At 40.9% G+C, this 17725-nt stretch overlaps 2 protein-coding genes across 4 annotated transcripts; both read left to right on the forward strand.

Moving 5' to 3' along the window:
• Positions 1 to 730: 730 nt before the first annotated feature.
• Positions 731 to 12752, forward strand: arhgef5 (Rho guanine nucleotide exchange factor (GEF) 5). Of its 3 annotated transcripts, XM_072394060.1 has the most exons (16): positions 732 to 1303; positions 1821 to 4862; positions 5151 to 5480; positions 6248 to 6293; positions 6584 to 6633; positions 7358 to 7740; positions 8104 to 8264; positions 8476 to 8628; positions 8825 to 8954; positions 9048 to 9122; positions 9251 to 9340; positions 9868 to 10010; positions 10197 to 10340; positions 10435 to 10505; positions 11814 to 11918; positions 12042 to 12752. In XM_072394060.1, exons 2-16 carry the CDS (start codon positions 1841 to 1843, stop codon positions 12182 to 12184), a joined length of 5046 nt encoding a protein of 1681 aa, XP_072250161.1. In that variant the 5' UTR covers positions 732 to 1303; positions 1821 to 1840; the 3' UTR covers positions 12185 to 12752. The 3 variants fall into 3 exon arrangements, with proteins under 3 accessions (XP_072250160.1, XP_072250161.1, XP_072250162.1); XM_072394059.1 differs by having other exon boundaries at positions 731 to 1303; positions 1821 to 5480; XM_072394061.1 differs by lacking the exon at positions 5151 to 5480.
• A 441-nt stretch (positions 12753 to 13193) lies between these two features.
• Positions 13194 to 17537, forward strand: LOC140316293 (gamma-aminobutyric acid receptor-associated protein-like 1). Its single transcript, XM_072394065.1, has 5 exons — positions 13194 to 13383; positions 14853 to 14942; positions 15213 to 15291; positions 16485 to 16603; positions 17183 to 17537. The coding sequence occupies exons 2-5, from the start codon at positions 14853 to 14855 to the stop codon at positions 17246 to 17248; spliced, it is 354 nt and encodes a 117-aa protein (XP_072250166.1). The 5' UTR covers positions 13194 to 13383; the 3' UTR covers positions 17249 to 17537.
• The last annotated feature ends 188 nt before the right edge of the window (positions 17538 to 17725 follow it).

Here is a 17725-nt window from a genome sequence, read left to right on the forward strand (position 1 = left end):
AGACTCAAGATCATAACAACATACAAAAAACAAACATTAACCATTAAAAACTTCCACAATCCACACATAAGTGTGAACTGAGTGAGTTTCACGCTCAGCACAGTTACACGCTTACAAGAGTAAGCATATGCAAGGATGCAGAATCAAGTTAATGATGAGCGCATTCACACAGGAGTGATTTGACCCCCAAATGCATTATCTGCGTTAGTTTAATTGTGAGAACCTTGACTTTGTAGACTTTCAGAATATAATTACTCACACGTATTTTAAAAGTCCAGTTTTGGTCGGACTGATAAAAAAAAAAAAGTTATTTCCATAGTTTCATGTAAACATGCTTACAAGTGACTTTATGGGTTTTATTTGGAGCTCAGCTATGCTAATATACTTTAGTCATAGGACTTCCAATCTTTCAACTCTTCTGGGTACTTAATCAACATAGTTAAGTAGTCATTGTTTAACAAATTCACTATCACCCTTGAACACTACCCCTCCCTTGCTGTCCTCCTCCATTGATTACCCCATTTTGGGTTTTTCAGTCATAAGAAATAGAGTGTGTTTCCTTTTCTCTCTTCTCTGCACGACCTCTCAAGGGAATGCAGGGAAGTTTTTATAGGCCTCGGTGAGCTTTCCTTCAGTATTCTCTCAGTCCCTACTTTCTTTTTCACCCCTCCCCCCTTTCTTCTTGTGTTATCACAACCCTTACCTTGACTGTGTGTTGTGCAGACACACCCGGCCACTCCATATCAGCCAATCACTGAGACTCACCAAGGAGGTGTACTTCCTGTGTTTCGAGAGAGAAGAATGGGGCAGGAGAGAGGAGAGATTTGTGTACTTGTTTTTTGCTAGAGGGGGTCCACACAGGCAATCAATTGAGCAGTGAAGGGGGCAGGAGTAGTGGACAAACTCACAAGACTTTTGTTTGGTTTATGAGAGATCTCCCTGTTCAGCAGCAGCGACTGTGAGGACGAAACTGAGAGAAAGAGGTGGGGAAAGATAAGTGTCAATCTGTTCAGACTTGTTTGGGAATTTGAGGAAGGAGGGGAGGTGGGGAGAGACAGAAAGAAGCAACAAGAGAGGAAAGCAAGGAAAACTGAAGCGTAAACATGAACTTTACACAAGAATTGAAGGACTGAAAGAGAAAGAAAAGGACACTGGTGATTTATTTGAAAAATGAGGAGTACGTTTGCTGTGTCATTCAAACAATGACAACACAAGAAATTAATTTTTCAGTGTTGTGCAATCCCATGCTTTTGAGCTGAGCTGGAGCAGCGGGCGACCAGATCTCCCCGGTATACAACTTCAGGTGAGTTGCTGTGTAATTCTTAACTTCTGTAACTTGCCTCTGATTTAGCCACAGATTTAGATCTCGTTCAGCAGTGCATGCTACATGCCGTGCCTATGTGTCACAGGCCTGTGCTTTCTGAAAGACTTCTTTTGGTATGCTGCCTTTAGCAGGTCAGTGCTGCATTCTTAAAGAATTGGAAGAGGGTGCCACCTTTTCTCTCGCTCCCTTCTAACTTTTCAACTATTAGACTTGCTTTCACACAGATTTTAGCTTGGAGGTAAAACTGAAACAGTTAAAAATTTGGAAATACAGACAAAATACATAATTGGATTATTGTTTTTTGAAGGGTAAAAGTAAAATTACCTGAATGTATAGCAGCTTTGCAAATGACTAACATTCCATTGATAATCACTAACATCTTTTTGTTTGTCTATAGTCAGTAGGCTTCCTGATTGTGTGATTTTACCTTCAAGCTAATAATTTGTCCCTGATAATGACTTATTCTGCTAAATTGACAAATGTTCTCCTCTTCTAGGTTTTTCCAATTATGGTACTATGGAGACCAAAAGGCCCGGCCATGCGCTCTTTCACACTTTATCTAACTTAAACATGGGTGATCACAAGATCCAGTTAGGAGGAAAAATCTCCCAAGATACAAGCTCCAGGTCCAAAATGATTGCTTCACTGGAACAAGAGAGGGATAACAAACGAGAAGAAAACTGGAGGAGGGAGATTGAAACAGAGAAAATGAGAGACAAAGCCAGATATAGAGAAATGGACACTTTGGAACGATACGAGAAAGACCTGACTCCTACTCCTAGGCTCCGAGAGGGAGAAAGAGAGCGGAGAGAAAGAGAAAGAAGGCCAGAGGATTACCGAGGCAAAAACATGAGGCCGCTGTCAAACATAGAGAAGGAGATTGAGCAGGATGTAAAAAAGGGGAAAAAGAAAGGTGACACGTTTCCCAGAATGAGAAAAGGTGAAACTGACTCTGACAGGAGAAAGATTCCCTCCGCTGAGATAGTTGAAGAAAGAAGTGAAACGAGGCAGAGAGATCGGCCCAGAAGAGAAGAGATGGAGGAATGGGAGAGAGAAAGACAGACGTACAGAGAAAGAGAACGGGATGAGATCTGGAGCAGGGTAAAGGAAGAAGGAAGAAACCCTGGAGGAAGACCTGCAGATGATGAGAGATCACGACAGAGGGAGAGATATAAGGCATTTGGTGGTCAGCTTCAAGACAGGACAAGAGAAGGGGTTGAATCGTGGGACACGAGGGACAGAGATACAGCTAGAAAAAGAGAAAAGCCCAGACCTAACACAGAGGAGAGGGAGGCCAGAATGAATTCCCCACACAGGAGACCAGACAGAGAGATCTACTCAGATAGAAAGGAGAGGGGAGAGAGGAAGGGGGGAAGGAGGGATGCTAGAAGTGAAGGAGACAGTGATGAGAGGGAGCTAAGGAGGGAGAAGATGAGGGACAAAGAGAGGGATGAGTTGCTAGATCAAGTCAGCAGAAGTGAGGGGGACAGTAGGGGCAAAATGGCAAGGGAGAGAGATCGAGATGAACAGAGATACAGGGAAAGAAAAGTGGATAAATCCAGGAGGGGGGGAGGACAGGACAGAGAGGAAAGGTACAGAGAGGCTGACAGGAGAGAAGCAAGACACCCAGACAGACGAGGGGAAAGATGGAAGGAAAGTGGGAGGGACTTGAAGAATGATAGGAGAGAGGATGATAAGTATAGAGAGGACAGAATAGACAGAGAAAGAAAGGGGAGACGGGAAGATGCAACAGGCAGAGACAGCAGATCCTTGAGTAATTCAGGTCCAAGGGTGCTGCCACAATCCCAGAGCAGCGGAGAGTGGAGCAGCGATTTGGACAGTGAGACAAAATATAGAAGGGACAGAGACCCTTATGAGGAGAGGGAAACAAGGAGAGAGGGGAAAGGTGAAAGAGAAAGAAGCAAAGAAGGACGAAGGGACCCTGGGAGAAATGAGAGGCAGCAAATAAAAAGTGAGAGGAAGGAGATAGATAGAAGAGAAATGAAAGGAAATACACCAGAGCAGAGAAGGATGTGGTTAGAGCCACAGAGGGGCAAGAATAGTATAGATGATTATGAAGACAGAGAGAGGCAGACAAGGCGGAAAGAGGGGAGGAGTGAAGAGGAGAAGGATATGGAGTCACAGGCACAATGGGGAAGAGATGGGCGGCGAGTGAAAGAGGAACCAGATGAGAGGTACTTTGACAAAAGCAGTCATCAAGGCAGGCGTGGAGGGAGAAATGAGTTCAGGGGGTACTCAGAGGGAGTAGGTGTAGACGGAGAGGGTGAAATCTGGAGAAAGGGAGATAAGACAGGGAAGGCACATCTGTCTGACAGTGATGGAGGGGTAGTGGGCAGCCATCAGAGGAATGCAGAGGGAGAGAACCTGACAGATAACACTGAAGAGAGTGACAGAGAGGAAGAGGGTGGGAGCGATTATTGGGCACGCTCCGAGAGTGAAGGAGGAAGTGAGGCCGGGTGGAAGCAAGACAAAGGGAGAATGCTGTCAGAAGAGGATGGCTTTGTGACCCCATCCAGTGGTGGAGATGAGGAGGAAGAGAGAAGAGATGATGAAGATGAGTTTAAGGACTGTCAGGAAATCTGGGAAGGTGGGCCTAGTTATAAAGACTCAACACCTGCTGGCTTCAAGGGATGCGAAGGAGATAAGGAGGGGGAAGAAGTATGGATAGTAAGGAAGGAGGAATCAGTTGATGAAGAGGAACAAGAGAGGGAAAAGAAGTCGAAGTACGTTTTCTGTGTGATTGGGCAAACTCTATCCCAGTCAAAAAACGGTGAGATGTCACTGTCACAAGATGATGAGAAGGGAGGAGCAGAAAGGGAGAGCCCAAATTTAGAAACTCAGAATCACAGTAGTGATGACCATGCGCACAAACCTCCGGATGAGCTGCCTCTGACACCAGAAAGAAATGATGACCAAACGGTTTTTACTAATCAAGACTTGGAAGAGGACCATTACACACTGAAGGAGGAGATACTTGCCTCAGGAAACACAGCTGAGGGGAATATCCAATACAGAACATCTTCAGTGCTTCGAGGTACAGAATCTGAAGATGAGATGAGGAGCAAATTGGAGTCCCTACCTACAGAAACAGGAACAATTAAAAGAGACTCACAGACTGAAAGACTCCTCAAAGTATGGAGAGAGAAAAATAAAGAAGATAAAATTCAACCTTTCTTGAATCAGCTAAACACTGAGGCAATGAGTCCAGAGGAGCTGGAGGCCATTCGAATGAGTGGAGCTTGGAGCATGTCTGAGGAGCCCAAGCGCCGTTCCCAGGCACCCCACCTTAAATGGGCTAAAGATGTGGTGCGTGAGATCCTGGGACACTCAGACGAACAGGCGGTTGATGAACCAAACCCAGATGCACGAGAGGATCAAGAGGACAACCAGTCTGAGGAAAGCGACAAGCGACAAGAGAAGGTTGCACAAAGTACTGTGGAATTGCCTGTTGTCATAAAAGAGGAGGAGCCCCCGGAGCCAGAGGTGGAGGAGGAAGACCTGATGGAGGAATTTAGAGGTATGGGGCAGAACCAAGCCAACATGCATGCAGACCAGGTCAAAGCTATGCATGTTGTAACACCTGCTTACACTCATGACATACTGATAAACACAGGAGGGAAGAAAGATCACACTGTGGACCAAGAAACTGCGGCTTCTGGTCAAGCTCAGTTAGAAAAAGCTGATATGGCTGAGAGAGAAAAGGAAGTGGAGATGTATTTAAGCGTGAGCAACACGCTGTACAAGCCTAACAGCTGCCCCATTCTTAACTTTGACTCTGAGTCTAACCTCCTCATCCCCTCTAAAGAGGGTAAGATCCAAGAGGTGGAAGACGAAATGGGTCAAGGTGAAGAAGAAAGGCAGGGAGAGGAGCCTGAAGAGAGGGGTACTGCAGTGGAGGTGGGGGGGGAGGTGGTAGTAGAAGCTGAGGTGGATAACGGAAAGGGAGAGGGGTTAGCTGAAAGGAAAAAGGTGACTGTGAAAAGCTCCTGCAGTTTTCGGGATTTGGGTCCTGAAGCTCGCTTACGAAGAAGGGGAATTCGTAAAACCACTGAGAGAAGACATGCAGAGCTTGAGGAAGTGGAAGAAGAGGAAGGTGTTGGAAGGGATCGCAGACCCAGAGTATTCTCAACAACAGGTAAAGGCAGGGGACCGAGTGTGGAAACAGTGGCTAACTGATCAAAGCAGTCAGTCTTTTTAGAAAGCTGCAAAATTACCTCACTTCTTTTAACCCCTGTCTCTTCCAATGAGTCAGCATTGCAAATTAATCTAATGAACAAATCAGACTGACATTTCAGACTTGATTGAGCACGTAAGAAAACCTGAATGAAATGACTAAATTGCACTTTATGTGATTTTTTTTTATTTTATTTTTTTAATTTTCTAATCTTTAATCACACTGTTATTTCTTCTGGGTGTTTTTTTTTTAGTTGAATGGGATTTTTTAAAATCATCATCAAATTCTAAACTGGAAACTGAAAGATAAAGTTGTCATCAGCAACTTGACGTTATCAGCGCAGTGATCTAAACACTGCGCATCGACTAAAGTGGAAAGTGCGTCACAGTGTTGTGGTTGCAGGTAGTGGGTGGAAAGCAATGGAGGTGGAGAAAGCATGAAAAAACCAGGGGTGTGAGTTAAAAAGCTGGCGTTGATCCTGTTTTGAGACACAACACGAGAAGCAAGAGTTTTACAAACACTATAACCTCTTCTCTAATTCTTATCGTTGCAGGGTTACTAATTTAACTAACTCATATTCACTTGATTCCTTACCTATTTGATTTATTTTTTGCATTTTTTCTCATTTTTAACAACTTTTACCGTCGTGCATTAAGTTAATCATCGTATAGTGAGGAGGGATATGCTGTTGTATGACATTTCCACGAATGGTTACTTTTTGATTCCAGATGATGAGGATGATCGGAGCAAAAGTTGGGGAGAAGTGGAGCTCAGGTGAGTGAAACAATCTTTTAAAAATAACATTCTAATTAAACCTGAAACAAGTTTTTTTTTTTTTTTTTTTTTAAATTGATGATAAAGGCTGTTTTGATTTAGTTTCAAGAGGGACAGTAATTGTGTTTTTAAAGTGTCACTCATTTAATTTCATTTAAATATATGAAAACTTGTTTTTGGAAATTACTGGCAACGTTTTACACAAAAAGGGAGTTTCAATCAGGTTTCAAAAAGTCTTTTTAAAGCACCTTAAATGTATACATAAGTTTTCCTTCTCTTGTTACCTGTAGGAATGTTTTGGACACAATCGAAAGACGGAAGAGGAATTCAAAAATTTTCAGTGAGTACATTTGTTCCACCTTTTGATTTTCTGATGTTCCTCAAAATCAACGTGCGTTGGTGCACATTGTTGCTTTTGTTAGTTTAGTTTTCATCGCTGGCAATGACTGTTCAGATGACATCTGAAGAATAATGATTACAAAAGACTAAGTGGACAAAATGACGTGTCTTCTGATCATATCTGCTCTGACTGCAGACGGGAAAGGCATGACATGGTCAAGCATTTCCCTTCAGTGCATGTGATTCATTTCTGTGTAAATACCAGCTCAGTAACTGTTTACTGCAGACTCATTTCAGGCTCAGATTTCACAAATAAAAGAAAATCTGTCTGTTTACTGCTGATTTTCACCATTTAGAAACTCATTTAAACTTAATCTAAAATGACTGTAGTTTTTTCCCCTCGTGATTCACATGGCTATTGCAAAAAATGGGAAAGCAGTGTGCTTGTGTGAATTGTATACGTGTGTCTGTGCAAGCCACAGACAGGTTCCTGCAAGTTCTCATTTTAACAAACTCGTGGGGAAAACAGCTGCTGCTCTGACTTTGCATTCCGACAAGTATGTGCAAAAGGAATGTTTTAACGCAAACAACTTCTAGTGTCTGACGCTCTTCTGTCTCTATCTGTCTTACTTCTTTTGCTTCCTGTACGTTTCACCACACTTTTTTCTCTGTCTTCCGTCCTGCTGCCCCCCCTTTGTTTGTCTCATTTCCTTTCCTTCCATCAGATGCCTCCCCACTCTACCAGCAGTACAGCGAGGCGGCACAGAACTTTGAGATCCTGCGTCAGTCTCGCTCCGATGTCCTGTCTGTGTGTGAGGAGAATACGCCGTCTCCTGCTCCCTCACCTGTCCCCTCACCTCCACCTGCCCGCAGACCTCTTCCTCCCCTCCCCTCGGTCCCCCACCCCCACTCCTGGTCCCACAAAGGCTCTGTCACTAGTTGTCAAAGCTTGCCTCTCCCAGAGCCCCCCAAGAACGAAGGCAGGCCTTCCTCTCCACGTCTGTCCATCTCCCTCACACAGTCGGCCACATTGTGGAGGGAGCTGCCGGCTGTCAGGAATAGTGCTGAACTGGAGGAGCTTGGAGAAGATGAGAGGCGATTGCAGGAGGTAACTGGAAGCTTTTTGTCAAAAAAGTGTTGAGACTGTTTCACACTATGTTTTACATCAGAAGCTTCTCTGGTGTCCTGTATTACTGCCATTAATGGGAAATAGCTATGAATCACCTCTACACTGGTAGAAGTTTATGCAATCTTCAACCAGAAGGCTCTACAAAGCTGTTACTCTCTCTTGTTGTTGCTTTTTGATATGGAAATGTAAAACCTTGTGTCAGAGCTGGAACCCATCCATTTATTGTGAAATCACATTTCTTGGAATTGCCCAGCCTCAAGTAAACCCACAACTATGTGTGTGTTCATTATAATTTACTCTCAAGTTTTCACTTGTTCTCTCTTTTTTGCTTTTGCCATAAAGGTTAGATTTGAAGTAGTGACCTCAGAGGCTTCCTACTGCCGGAGTTTGGACATAGTTGTTGAGCACTTTGTCAAGTCCAAACAGCTGGGGGCCCTGCTGACCACTCAGGATAGGAACTGGCTATTCTCCCGGTTGGCTGACGTTCGTGCCATCAGCCACAGGTAAGAAGTGTTAGACATCATTAGAGCAAGTTTTTTTTGTTTGTTTTTTTTTCAGCCATTTTAGCTCACTCTACATTTACAATTGGATAAATATGTCTGCCTACACGAAACACACATCAAATGGTTGTGAAACCTGTTTGTGCTTTGATGGTGAAGCAACATTTTGCCGCAGCATTAAGTTTGAAGTTGTTCTTTATGATTTTGGTTTCAGTTTTTTGACAAAGCTGGAGGAGCGGGTGGAATCGGACATCATTCACTTTACTGTCTGTGACATTATTGCTCGGCAATGTCAGCGCTTCAGAATGGTTTATGTGCCCTACCTCACCAACCAGTCATATCAAGATGCCACCTACCAGAGGCTCATGTAAGGATCTCAATAAAGTTTAGACATTTCTCTGTTAGAAGGATGTTTTTGTTAATATAGAATCTATAGTCGGCACCAACGGGATATATTAACCCTGAGTCTCTCAATGATAACATTTAATTGCATGAAAATTATTGAAAAATGAATTAATCTATTGTCAACTTTCCTGTATGTATTTGTTTTTCTTTTAAATCAGGAATGAGAATCAAGAATTCAAGCGGATTGTGGCGAAGTTAGAGAGGAGTCCGGTTTGTCAAAGACTTCCTCTTCGTTCTTTCCTCGTGCTTCCCTTCCAAAGGATCACAAGAATAAAACTACTGGTGCAGGTGTGCATGAAAACGCACTGAAACGCTGCAATTGGGGGTTATAACATATTCATTCTTTTACCCTTTTAACTGAGACAAACTTTTTCTGTTCAGAATATTGTGAAAAGAACAACTCCTGGTACTCCAGAGGCAGCACAGGCCATCAAAGCTTTAAAACATCTAGAGAAGGTACAGCATATTCCCCTTTTCCATTGCACATTAACATAGGATAACGGTATTTTACATTACTGATGAAAACATGTGGATATCTTGGAGTGCTTGACAACAAACATCTCTCCATCTCTTTTCTTCTCAAGCTGATTCAAGAGAGTAATGACAGCATCTCTCAGATGAAAAGCATTGAGTCTCTGGTCTCTCTCAGTGCTAAAGTGGACTTTGAGTGCAGGGTAAGTAATGTACGAACTGTTCAAGCTGTAAATGGCTATAAAGAAAATGACCAAATTACATTTTTAGTGCATCTATTCATGAACATAGGCATTTGCTTTGAACATGTAATTTATTGATATTTGCATGTTTTTGCTCTGTCATGAATATCAATATAGTTTAAGATGATGGGTTTGATTTCAACAAAAGTTTAAAATAAAAAGATAGCTTTTTTAAAAACTCCCTTTGAAAGTCAGATGAGCTTTTAGTAAGTAGTAGTACTTTAGTAAGTAGTAGTCTGTAAGAGTCTTATCTAACAGATGGTTAAATCAGTTGTTAATAAGATAGCCCAGATGGTATTATGTGACCTAAGTGTAAAAAGCTACCAGTCACATAGTAACCATGGCCACAACATAGACAGCTGATTAAACGGAAACCGGAATATTGAGTGGACCTTGTGTACAAACTACCATTTCAGAAAAGAAAAACTGACTTTTACACCCAGAAATGATAATATTCCAGCAGGTTAAGCTTCTGCTTTCTCTTCCAGACTCTTCCTCTGATCAGTCAGTCTCGGAGGTTGGTACGAGAAGGTCCCGTCACTCAACTGATGGATTTCTCTCTGAAGGACACAGAGAGAAATGTTTACTTGCATCTCTTCAATGACTACTTGTTACTCTCACTACAAAAAGAGTGAGTCTACAAATATGCTGTTTTTATAATGTCACCATAATCCAGCTGGCATCTCTTTCATCACCGTTTATTGTATCCTGTTTTCATCGTATCTGTTGTTTATTGTCATCATCTCTTTAGTCTTATCATAATCTTTCTTTCTTTTCCCCACTTACCATTTATGCTTTTCCTGCCTGCTGTTTCCAGAGGGGGAAGATTCACTGTAATCGATCACTCTCCTGTATCAGAACTGCGTGTAGAGAACTGCCGTGTCAAACTTCACTCCTTACAGAAGAACCTGTTTCGCTTGTACATTTCACAAAAAGCCCTGCTGCTACGAACTGACACACAGTAAGACCCTGAGAGAGTGGAGAGGATGTCTGCATTGATTGCCATATTATTAAAATTACATATGGGAGATCATTCGTTCATCTTTTTCCACCAGGAGTGATAAGCTACGTTGGATTTCAGCCCTCTCCTGGCCCCACACTGCAACAGATTTTTCTACAGCACAAGGTAAACAATTAATCCTGGTTTCAAGAGTTGTGAAATATTAATCATCATTATCTATTAATCACAATTACTTTAATCAGCTACACACCTTGCTAATAGTGAGAATTTTATCGTTGAAATGTTAATAACACTGGTGACATGAATATTTGCATAAGAAGTATCAAATTTTGGATATTCAAATAAAATGGCAGAGAGTTCTAGGCGTAATGGCGGCATGCTGATTGCATGGATAAAAGCAAAGCCAAAGATCACTCAAAGCAAACAGTAAAGACTCATTAACTAAAGCCTGCCGCTGTTTAACCGTTAAAGGATTTGGCCTGACTTTCTGTTAAACATAAACTGAGCTACTGAAAGCTTCATGGTTGGATTCCACATGTATTTGTATGATGGATGTTTATGCATGAGGTGGCCAAAATTCAACCAACAACAACTATATAAGCTGAGTGACAGTCATGCGACAACACTGCATGTGACAATCAAACATTTTTCTTTTACTTTTTCTTTTACTTAATTTACTGTCCTCTATCATGTAAACTGTTCAGCATTTTGATGGCATTTGCTCCAGAAAGGATTCAACTTCTGGTAGTGGACTTTTTTCCGTGACAGATTTCCTGATATTTAGTTATCTATTTTCAGTAACATGTTGGTTTGTTGAGCTCATTGAACACTCACAGGTTTATAGAGCATCATTACTGTCATTTGCTGCACCAGTGGTTTACTTGCTGTCCACTAGAAGTCCATTTTCACGTTTGTGATGAAAGGAAGATGAAATTTTCCGTTTATGGTGGCAACAATTTGTGACCTGGAGATGAATTTAATTAAGAAATCATTTTCCATTTAAATATCATTCATTTTTTGGAAAGTCAGCAGTGGTCTCACTTCTTCACAACAAGACCAAGTGCTAATTTTTGAGAGTGCTTCTATAATTACCATTAATAGTTATGATTTTCTTTCTTTTTCATTATTAAATTATGCTTAAGAGTTATTAAACATCTTGCACACCCACATACAGTATTTATTTTCATGTACTCAGGCTGATTAAATGGCTTGTCAGGTGGACATTTGGTGTGCCAAGGTGTGAAGTGCTGGGTATCATTGATCTGTCTCTTAATGTGATGGTAAAACATGCAAGAAGTACTCAGAAGAGACAGGGAAATAATAAGAAACCCTTGATTCTGAAACAAAAAGCAACATTTGTAGAGATACATGTGTGGGTCGCTCACACTGCTAGTTACAGATTTTTTTTGTTGTTGTTGTGACTGTATCTGTCTGCCTCTATAGTTTTGCATCGTTTCTCTCTTTTCTATCCAGATTTTGCACAGATGCAGTGTATTCGAGCTTTTGTTGCCCAGCAGCCAGATGAGCTGTCTTTAGAAAAAGCTGACGTTATTCTCGTGCATCAAGACAGCAGCGACAGTAAGATCACACTTTTTTTTTCTACAACTGTCATGCAGAAAATGTTATTCATGTGGGCATCCACATATATTAGCTGACATTAAGCACTCAGTTTGTTTGTGTTGGATTCTCTTTTCTTCCCAGATTGGGTTGAGGGAACCAAACTTTCTGACCGGCATCGTGGATGGGTGCCCAAGTCCCATTTGGAAACCATAAGCAGCTCCAGGGTCAGACAACGCAACCTTTCAGATGCCCTTAAACTGACAACGGCAACAGCTACTGTCTGAGCAAAATCCTCAGGATGGTTCGAAACAGAAGGACATCCTCAGTGTACTGCAAAGAACTCCGCTCAGCAGTGTGCTCCTAACTACCAGAAACCAGATGATGGATGCTCAGTGACATTACTGTTAAAGAATTGTTCACCTGGGTGTAGGAGCTGACAAAAAGCTGCAAGGATGCATCCCAGTGTAGCACTGGGGTCCTGCTACTTTCACTCTGTGGAATGATGACTGTACGCAGAGCAATGCATGGAGCCATTAAGAACAATATGTGACTATTAATTCCGATGTAAAGTCGATTACAAACAATATTGTACTGTGGTACATGCATAGATTTGTGTTTTAAGAACAATATTTTCTAAGGGAAATGTTCTTTTTCCAAGAAATATTATTTTTGGAGAATGATATATTGTCTACAAGGATCAGAATATGTATGATGTAAGTTGTGTTTTAAAATGTGGGTCCCTGCATGCATGCAGTTTTCAAGTCGATTCAAAGATGTACATAGCTTCAAGGGATATACAGAAGACATTTCAATACATTCAGATTTGAGGAATAAAAGAACATTTGATCATTACACAGACTTTGACATTTCATTTACAAATTAAGCAACAAGTCTAAGAGCTTCGGGAGGAATTTACACGTTCACAGTTTGGGTAAAACTGTTTTTATAGTTCTGGCATGTATCTGCAGTGGATGTTTACTGAAAAAAAAAAACTGTTTAGATAGAGGGGGAAAAAAAGGTGTGCCATGCACGTTACGCACGTAGCTTGGCCGAGGCATGGCTGTAGAACCACTGTCGCTCTGGCCCAGTTTCCAAGCTATGCTATTGGTTAATTATTCCACTGAAGGAAAACGGGGCTGTGACAACTGAGGATTGACAGTCAGATTTACTCAATAAGCGCAAGGTACCCTGCCCGATTTTTTTTCCAATGGACAGACGTAGCTGTCAATCTATGTACTCTTCTCTGATTGGCTACTTTTTGGTCGGTGGGCGTTGCCGTGTTTGTTGTTGTTTTCGTTCAGCAGAATAAGTCGAGCGGTCGACATCTTTGAAAGCCACCTCACTACTGTACGTTTTCAGTGGGTGTTGATCTCAAAGTGATCATCCCAGGCATTCTTTTGAGAAATTATACTGCACAAGGGACCATTGCAGTGTGTGTGGATTCGTCTTGTTTTGAGTGAAACTCGGTTTTTCTCTTTTAAAGGTATGTGAACGGCAACGTCTCGCATATTCGTTAGCTACAGCTGTTAGCATTACCTTTGACACTAGAGCTAAGAACATCTGATTTCACCTACTTGACATAAAATGCGATGGTAAAATTTTGTTGTGAAGCTTTTCAGTGTTTGGTCGATTGCGGATTACGGTTTCTATCAGCGGTTTGGCCTCTTTGAGGGCAAGTTTTTTAAGACAATAAGTTGCCCGATCTCAGTGTTGTTGTGAAGAGTGACGTGGCCTAACTTTACAGTGGACTCTGCGAACCTGGAGTAATGTCATCCTGACCAAAACAGTTGGTACTCAGATAAAAGTCGGACGTATTTGGTGGTCAGTTGTGTCAGACCAACAAATATTGACTTGTTTTTAACCTTCAATCTTTTTCCGACTCCCAAGTCGTTGTTTATTCAACTCTACTGCGTTTCTTACTGTATGGTCATGCATTTTAGTCGTGATCCACAATCTATACTGTGCTGGGCAGATGTTTTCTTTCCCTTTCGAAAGGGTTTTAGTGTTTGAAACGTAAAGTATGGTGAAAAATCCTATTATAACTTTGCCAATCCAGTCGCAAATTGCATATATCGTTGTTTATTTTTGAACCAACGATCCAAAACATGAAGATAGAAAATGTTTGGTGACATTTTACGTAAAAAAACAACAACATATCCTCTGATTTCCGTCTTACATTCGGAGGACAGAATGTACCTATCTGAAAAGTGACTGAGCTCCATCATGTGATCAGTTATCGAAACACTTATTTCTCTTCTGAATGATGAACCTGAAAATTGAGTCAAATTGTTAAGCTCGACCTGAAATATAATGACTGTCCCAATTAGAACAAAATGTAGTTCACAATTTATTGTAAATTAATAAACAATTGATAATACTCTCACACCTTATAAAAAGAGTGCTTTATTGGAAATGAACATGGCAAATAAGTAAAAATGTTATTTTTTGTTTTTTTCCTTCTAGGCCTTACAAGTAAAAAAAAAAATCTCATAGGATGCATCTATTCTCATCACAATTTGTTTATTCAATTATTGAAAGTGACCCACCTTAAAATCTAAAGCAATTACAAAGCAACAATTGTAAAAAAATATAAGCATCTCATCCACTCAAATTAACCCAGAAGAGCCAGAAAGCAATACAACTCATTGATTTGAAACTCTGCCCACAAAGTCCACAACCACACCTATAGAGGTGTCTGCTACCCAATATAGTTGAGTTTTAAAGTGTATATTATCCACATTATGATGTAATAAATGCCATACTTTCCCAATCTGCTGGACACTTGAATAAGAGACGGTCACATTTCATCTCATAATGAGTTGCTCTTCAGCCTGTCTGTATCCCTTGTTTACATGCACTGGTTGGTGAAGTCAGACAGCGCTCTTTCTCCTTTGTCTGTGCAGTAAATGAAGCCATTGTGAGAGACTTCATGTCTCCTCTCGTTGTTTTCAGATGAGCAGTCAGTATCAGCGCTCAGTACCACTAGAGGTGAGGAGAGCAGAGGGAGAGAGAGTCCGGGCCAAGCATCCTGACAAGATACCGGTCGGTGTGACGAGAGGTTCATTGTTCTTGATGATGTCATATTTACAGTTAGAGACTTAATTGGATTTGATAGGAAAACAATTAAACTAAGGGAGTATTTTTGATGATTATGCTCACATGTACCTTCATTTAAAGCTAGTGTTCTTATAGATGGCCACATTTCCTAAACAGCATTTTGAAATAAGTCTGATTTGATTTGACCATTTAAACGATCATTTCTGTGTCTTTGCTAATTATGGCTTTTGCTCTTGGGTGTTTTTCCCATTCCAGATCATTGTGGAGAGGGCCCCAAGATCACGAGCTCCTGACCTGGACAAGAAGAAATACTTAGTGCCCTCAGATTTAACAGGTGAGAGTCACAAAGGCAGGATTCAGACATCAAGACATCTTTTTTTTTTTTTTGTAGAAAACAATCATCAGCAAGTATTTACTGTAAATTCCAGACTATAGAGCACACCTGAATATAAGCCGCACCTTTTAATTTTAAGAAGAAAATCTTGTACTTGTATAGGTCGCACCGGATTATAAGCCGCGGGTGTCCACATTGTAATATGAGATATTTACACGGAAAGATGTTCCACGTGAGGATTTTTAACTTTTAATTAAATGCATATGGTAACATAAACTAATACATACGAATAAATACGAACAGTGCCTGTAACACAGATGGTTTTAACTTAAATACCTATTGGTTACGCACAAATACGTGGCGTAAATGCTTCTTTTTTTCCGTACAGTGCCTGTAACATGGCTGGTTTAAAAAAAAAAAAAAAAAAAAAGACAGTAGCCCACCAGGAAAAGTCATTGATCGCCTTCTTCATCTTCCTCCTGCGCACTAAAACCATCAAAGTCATCTTCTTCAGTGTCTGAATTGAACAGCCTCAGATCTTCGTCACTCACTTCAGTCTCTTCGTCGTCGCTCTCACAGTCTCATCTTAGATTGATCGCCTTTAACTTAAAAGCTTTTTTTGTTTTCCATGTTGAGGGTGAGTACAAATGACCGATTTACAATAACTATACGAACTATTCGTTCATTTTATTGGTCTAATGTTACGAGGCAAAATGTTTTTTTACGGCATGAAAAAAAAAGAATGTATAGTATTATAAGCCGCCGTGCTCAAAGCCTGGGAAAAAAATTGCAGCTCATAGTCTGGAATTTACGGTACTTGCATATTAAGCAGGGCGTTTGACTCTCTGTGCTCTCCAGTGGACAATTAAAAAGTATTTAATGGAAAGACCTTTTCAGTTACTTCAAAGCAATTTAAGCATTTCTGCACAGCAGCTTTTATTCTGAACTATCAACCAATATACACATAAAAACCAACGTTTCTGCACCAATCTGTGTGAATTGTTTTAGACTTTTGTTTTTCCCCTAATTTTAAAAATATATAGACATACGCTGACTCATTGCTGACATCTCTTCCAATAATTATTCTTTTCCTCCCTGTTCTTTTACCATAAACACAACTACTGTGCGTGACCCTTGCTGATCATCTTGTTCTGTTTATCTGCACCCTTCCCTTTTTTCTTTTCTTTTTTTAGTCGGCCAGTTGTGTTTCCTGATCCGTCAGCGTGTGTCTCTCAGACCGGAGGAGGCGCTCTTCTTCTTTGTCAACAACTCTCTGCCCCCATCCAGCTTCCCTCTCTCTGCAGTATATGAGGTAACGGCATCTGCACCTGTCCACACATATGTTCACATGCAGATCCTCCCTGCGGCCCACGCACCCACACGCACCCACACACACACACACACACACACACACACACACACTTGACCAGCAGGAGTACAAACGCAAAGATTACTGTCTTTCTCTTAGTTTTACAGATACAGGAACACTTCCTGTTTAAGATGTCATAATAAAGACTTGGATATTCCTACACAGAACAGCTTAGACAGCAGTGTTGCTTCACTTTTCTCCTCATTTTGAAGATCTGGCAATCTCAGTCTTACTTTTATACTGGGTGATGTTGGAAGCAGCAGTCAGACATTTGAGAAAGATACATTTTTGGTTGATTAGAGTCAGATTAGCCAGTTAAACAAGTGTAGTATTTAAATATAATTTAATCACACAAGGCAGTCTTTTGATTGACTGCTGACTTGATTTAATCTCACTTGAATAGAAGCTCTTTCTCTTTTGGGGCTCTTTTTGTGATGGGTGTGACTGGTCTGTCCATCCAGGCTCCATTAGTTACTCTTTTCATGCTAAATTCTGGATTGTTCTGTGCTCGTTTTGTTGCAGGAGCACCATGAAGAAGACCTGTTTCTTTACATGACCTACAGTAACGAGAGCGTGTACGGCGCCTGACGGAGAACAAAAGAGGGGACAAAGACTCAGAGAGAGAATGAGAGGAGACGTATGAGACTGGAATAAAGAGTCAAGGCTGTTTGTAATGCTTCGCACCACTTTAATTCTCATTAGTTTTGATATATAACATGGTGGAAGAAAACCTTTATATAGGGCAGAAAGGGCTGCTGGTGGGGTTTTACCTTTGACAGTATTTCAAGGAGAGCATGATGTGTTTTAGCACACATCAGGTCACTTTGTTTTCTTACTTGGTGAAAGAGAAAGGCTTAACAAAACAAAACAAATAAATGCATTATAAAAGGAGGTTATTGAAACTGTTGAAAACTCTCATTGTCTTTCTCAGTCATCTGTATTTAATGCAAATAGTGTTTTTTTTGCTTTGTTTTTGTAAATTATCATAAACTTTTGTGAAAAATAAAGAAAATGCAAAAAATGCAATCATTGTGTGTGTGTGTGTGTGTGTCTACATTCATGAAA

Source organism: Leuresthes tenuis, unplaced genomic scaffold (genome assembly GCF_036924035.1).
Source record: "Leuresthes tenuis unplaced genomic scaffold, fLeuTen1.0.hap1 SCAF_10, whole genome shotgun sequence".
Lineage (NCBI taxonomy): Eukaryota > Metazoa > Chordata > Actinopteri > Atheriniformes > Atherinopsidae > Leuresthes > Leuresthes tenuis.

Coding starts and splice junctions, on each gene's coding strand:
- arhgef5 (XM_072394059.1), top strand. CDS start 1,841: ATGGAGACCAAAAGGCCCGGCCATGCGCTCTTTCACACTTTATCTAAC. Junction 9,341..9,867: donor AAGTGGACTTTGAGTGCAGG/GTAAGTAATGTA, acceptor TTTCTCTTCCAG/ACTCTTCCTCTGATCAGTCA. Junction 11,919..12,041: donor GCATCAAGACAGCAGCGACA/GTAAGATCACAC, acceptor TTTTCTTCCCAG/ATTGGGTTGAGGGAACCAAA.
- LOC140316293 (XM_072394065.1), top strand. CDS start 14,853: ATGAGCAGTCAGTATCAGCGCTCAGTACCACTAGAGGTGAGGAGAGCA. Junction 14,943..15,212: donor AGCATCCTGACAAGATACCG/GTCGGTGTGACG, acceptor TTCCCATTCCAG/ATCATTGTGGAGAGGGCCCC. Junction 16,604..17,182: donor CTCTCTCTGCAGTATATGAG/GTAACGGCATCT, acceptor GTTTTGTTGCAG/GAGCACCATGAAGAAGACCT.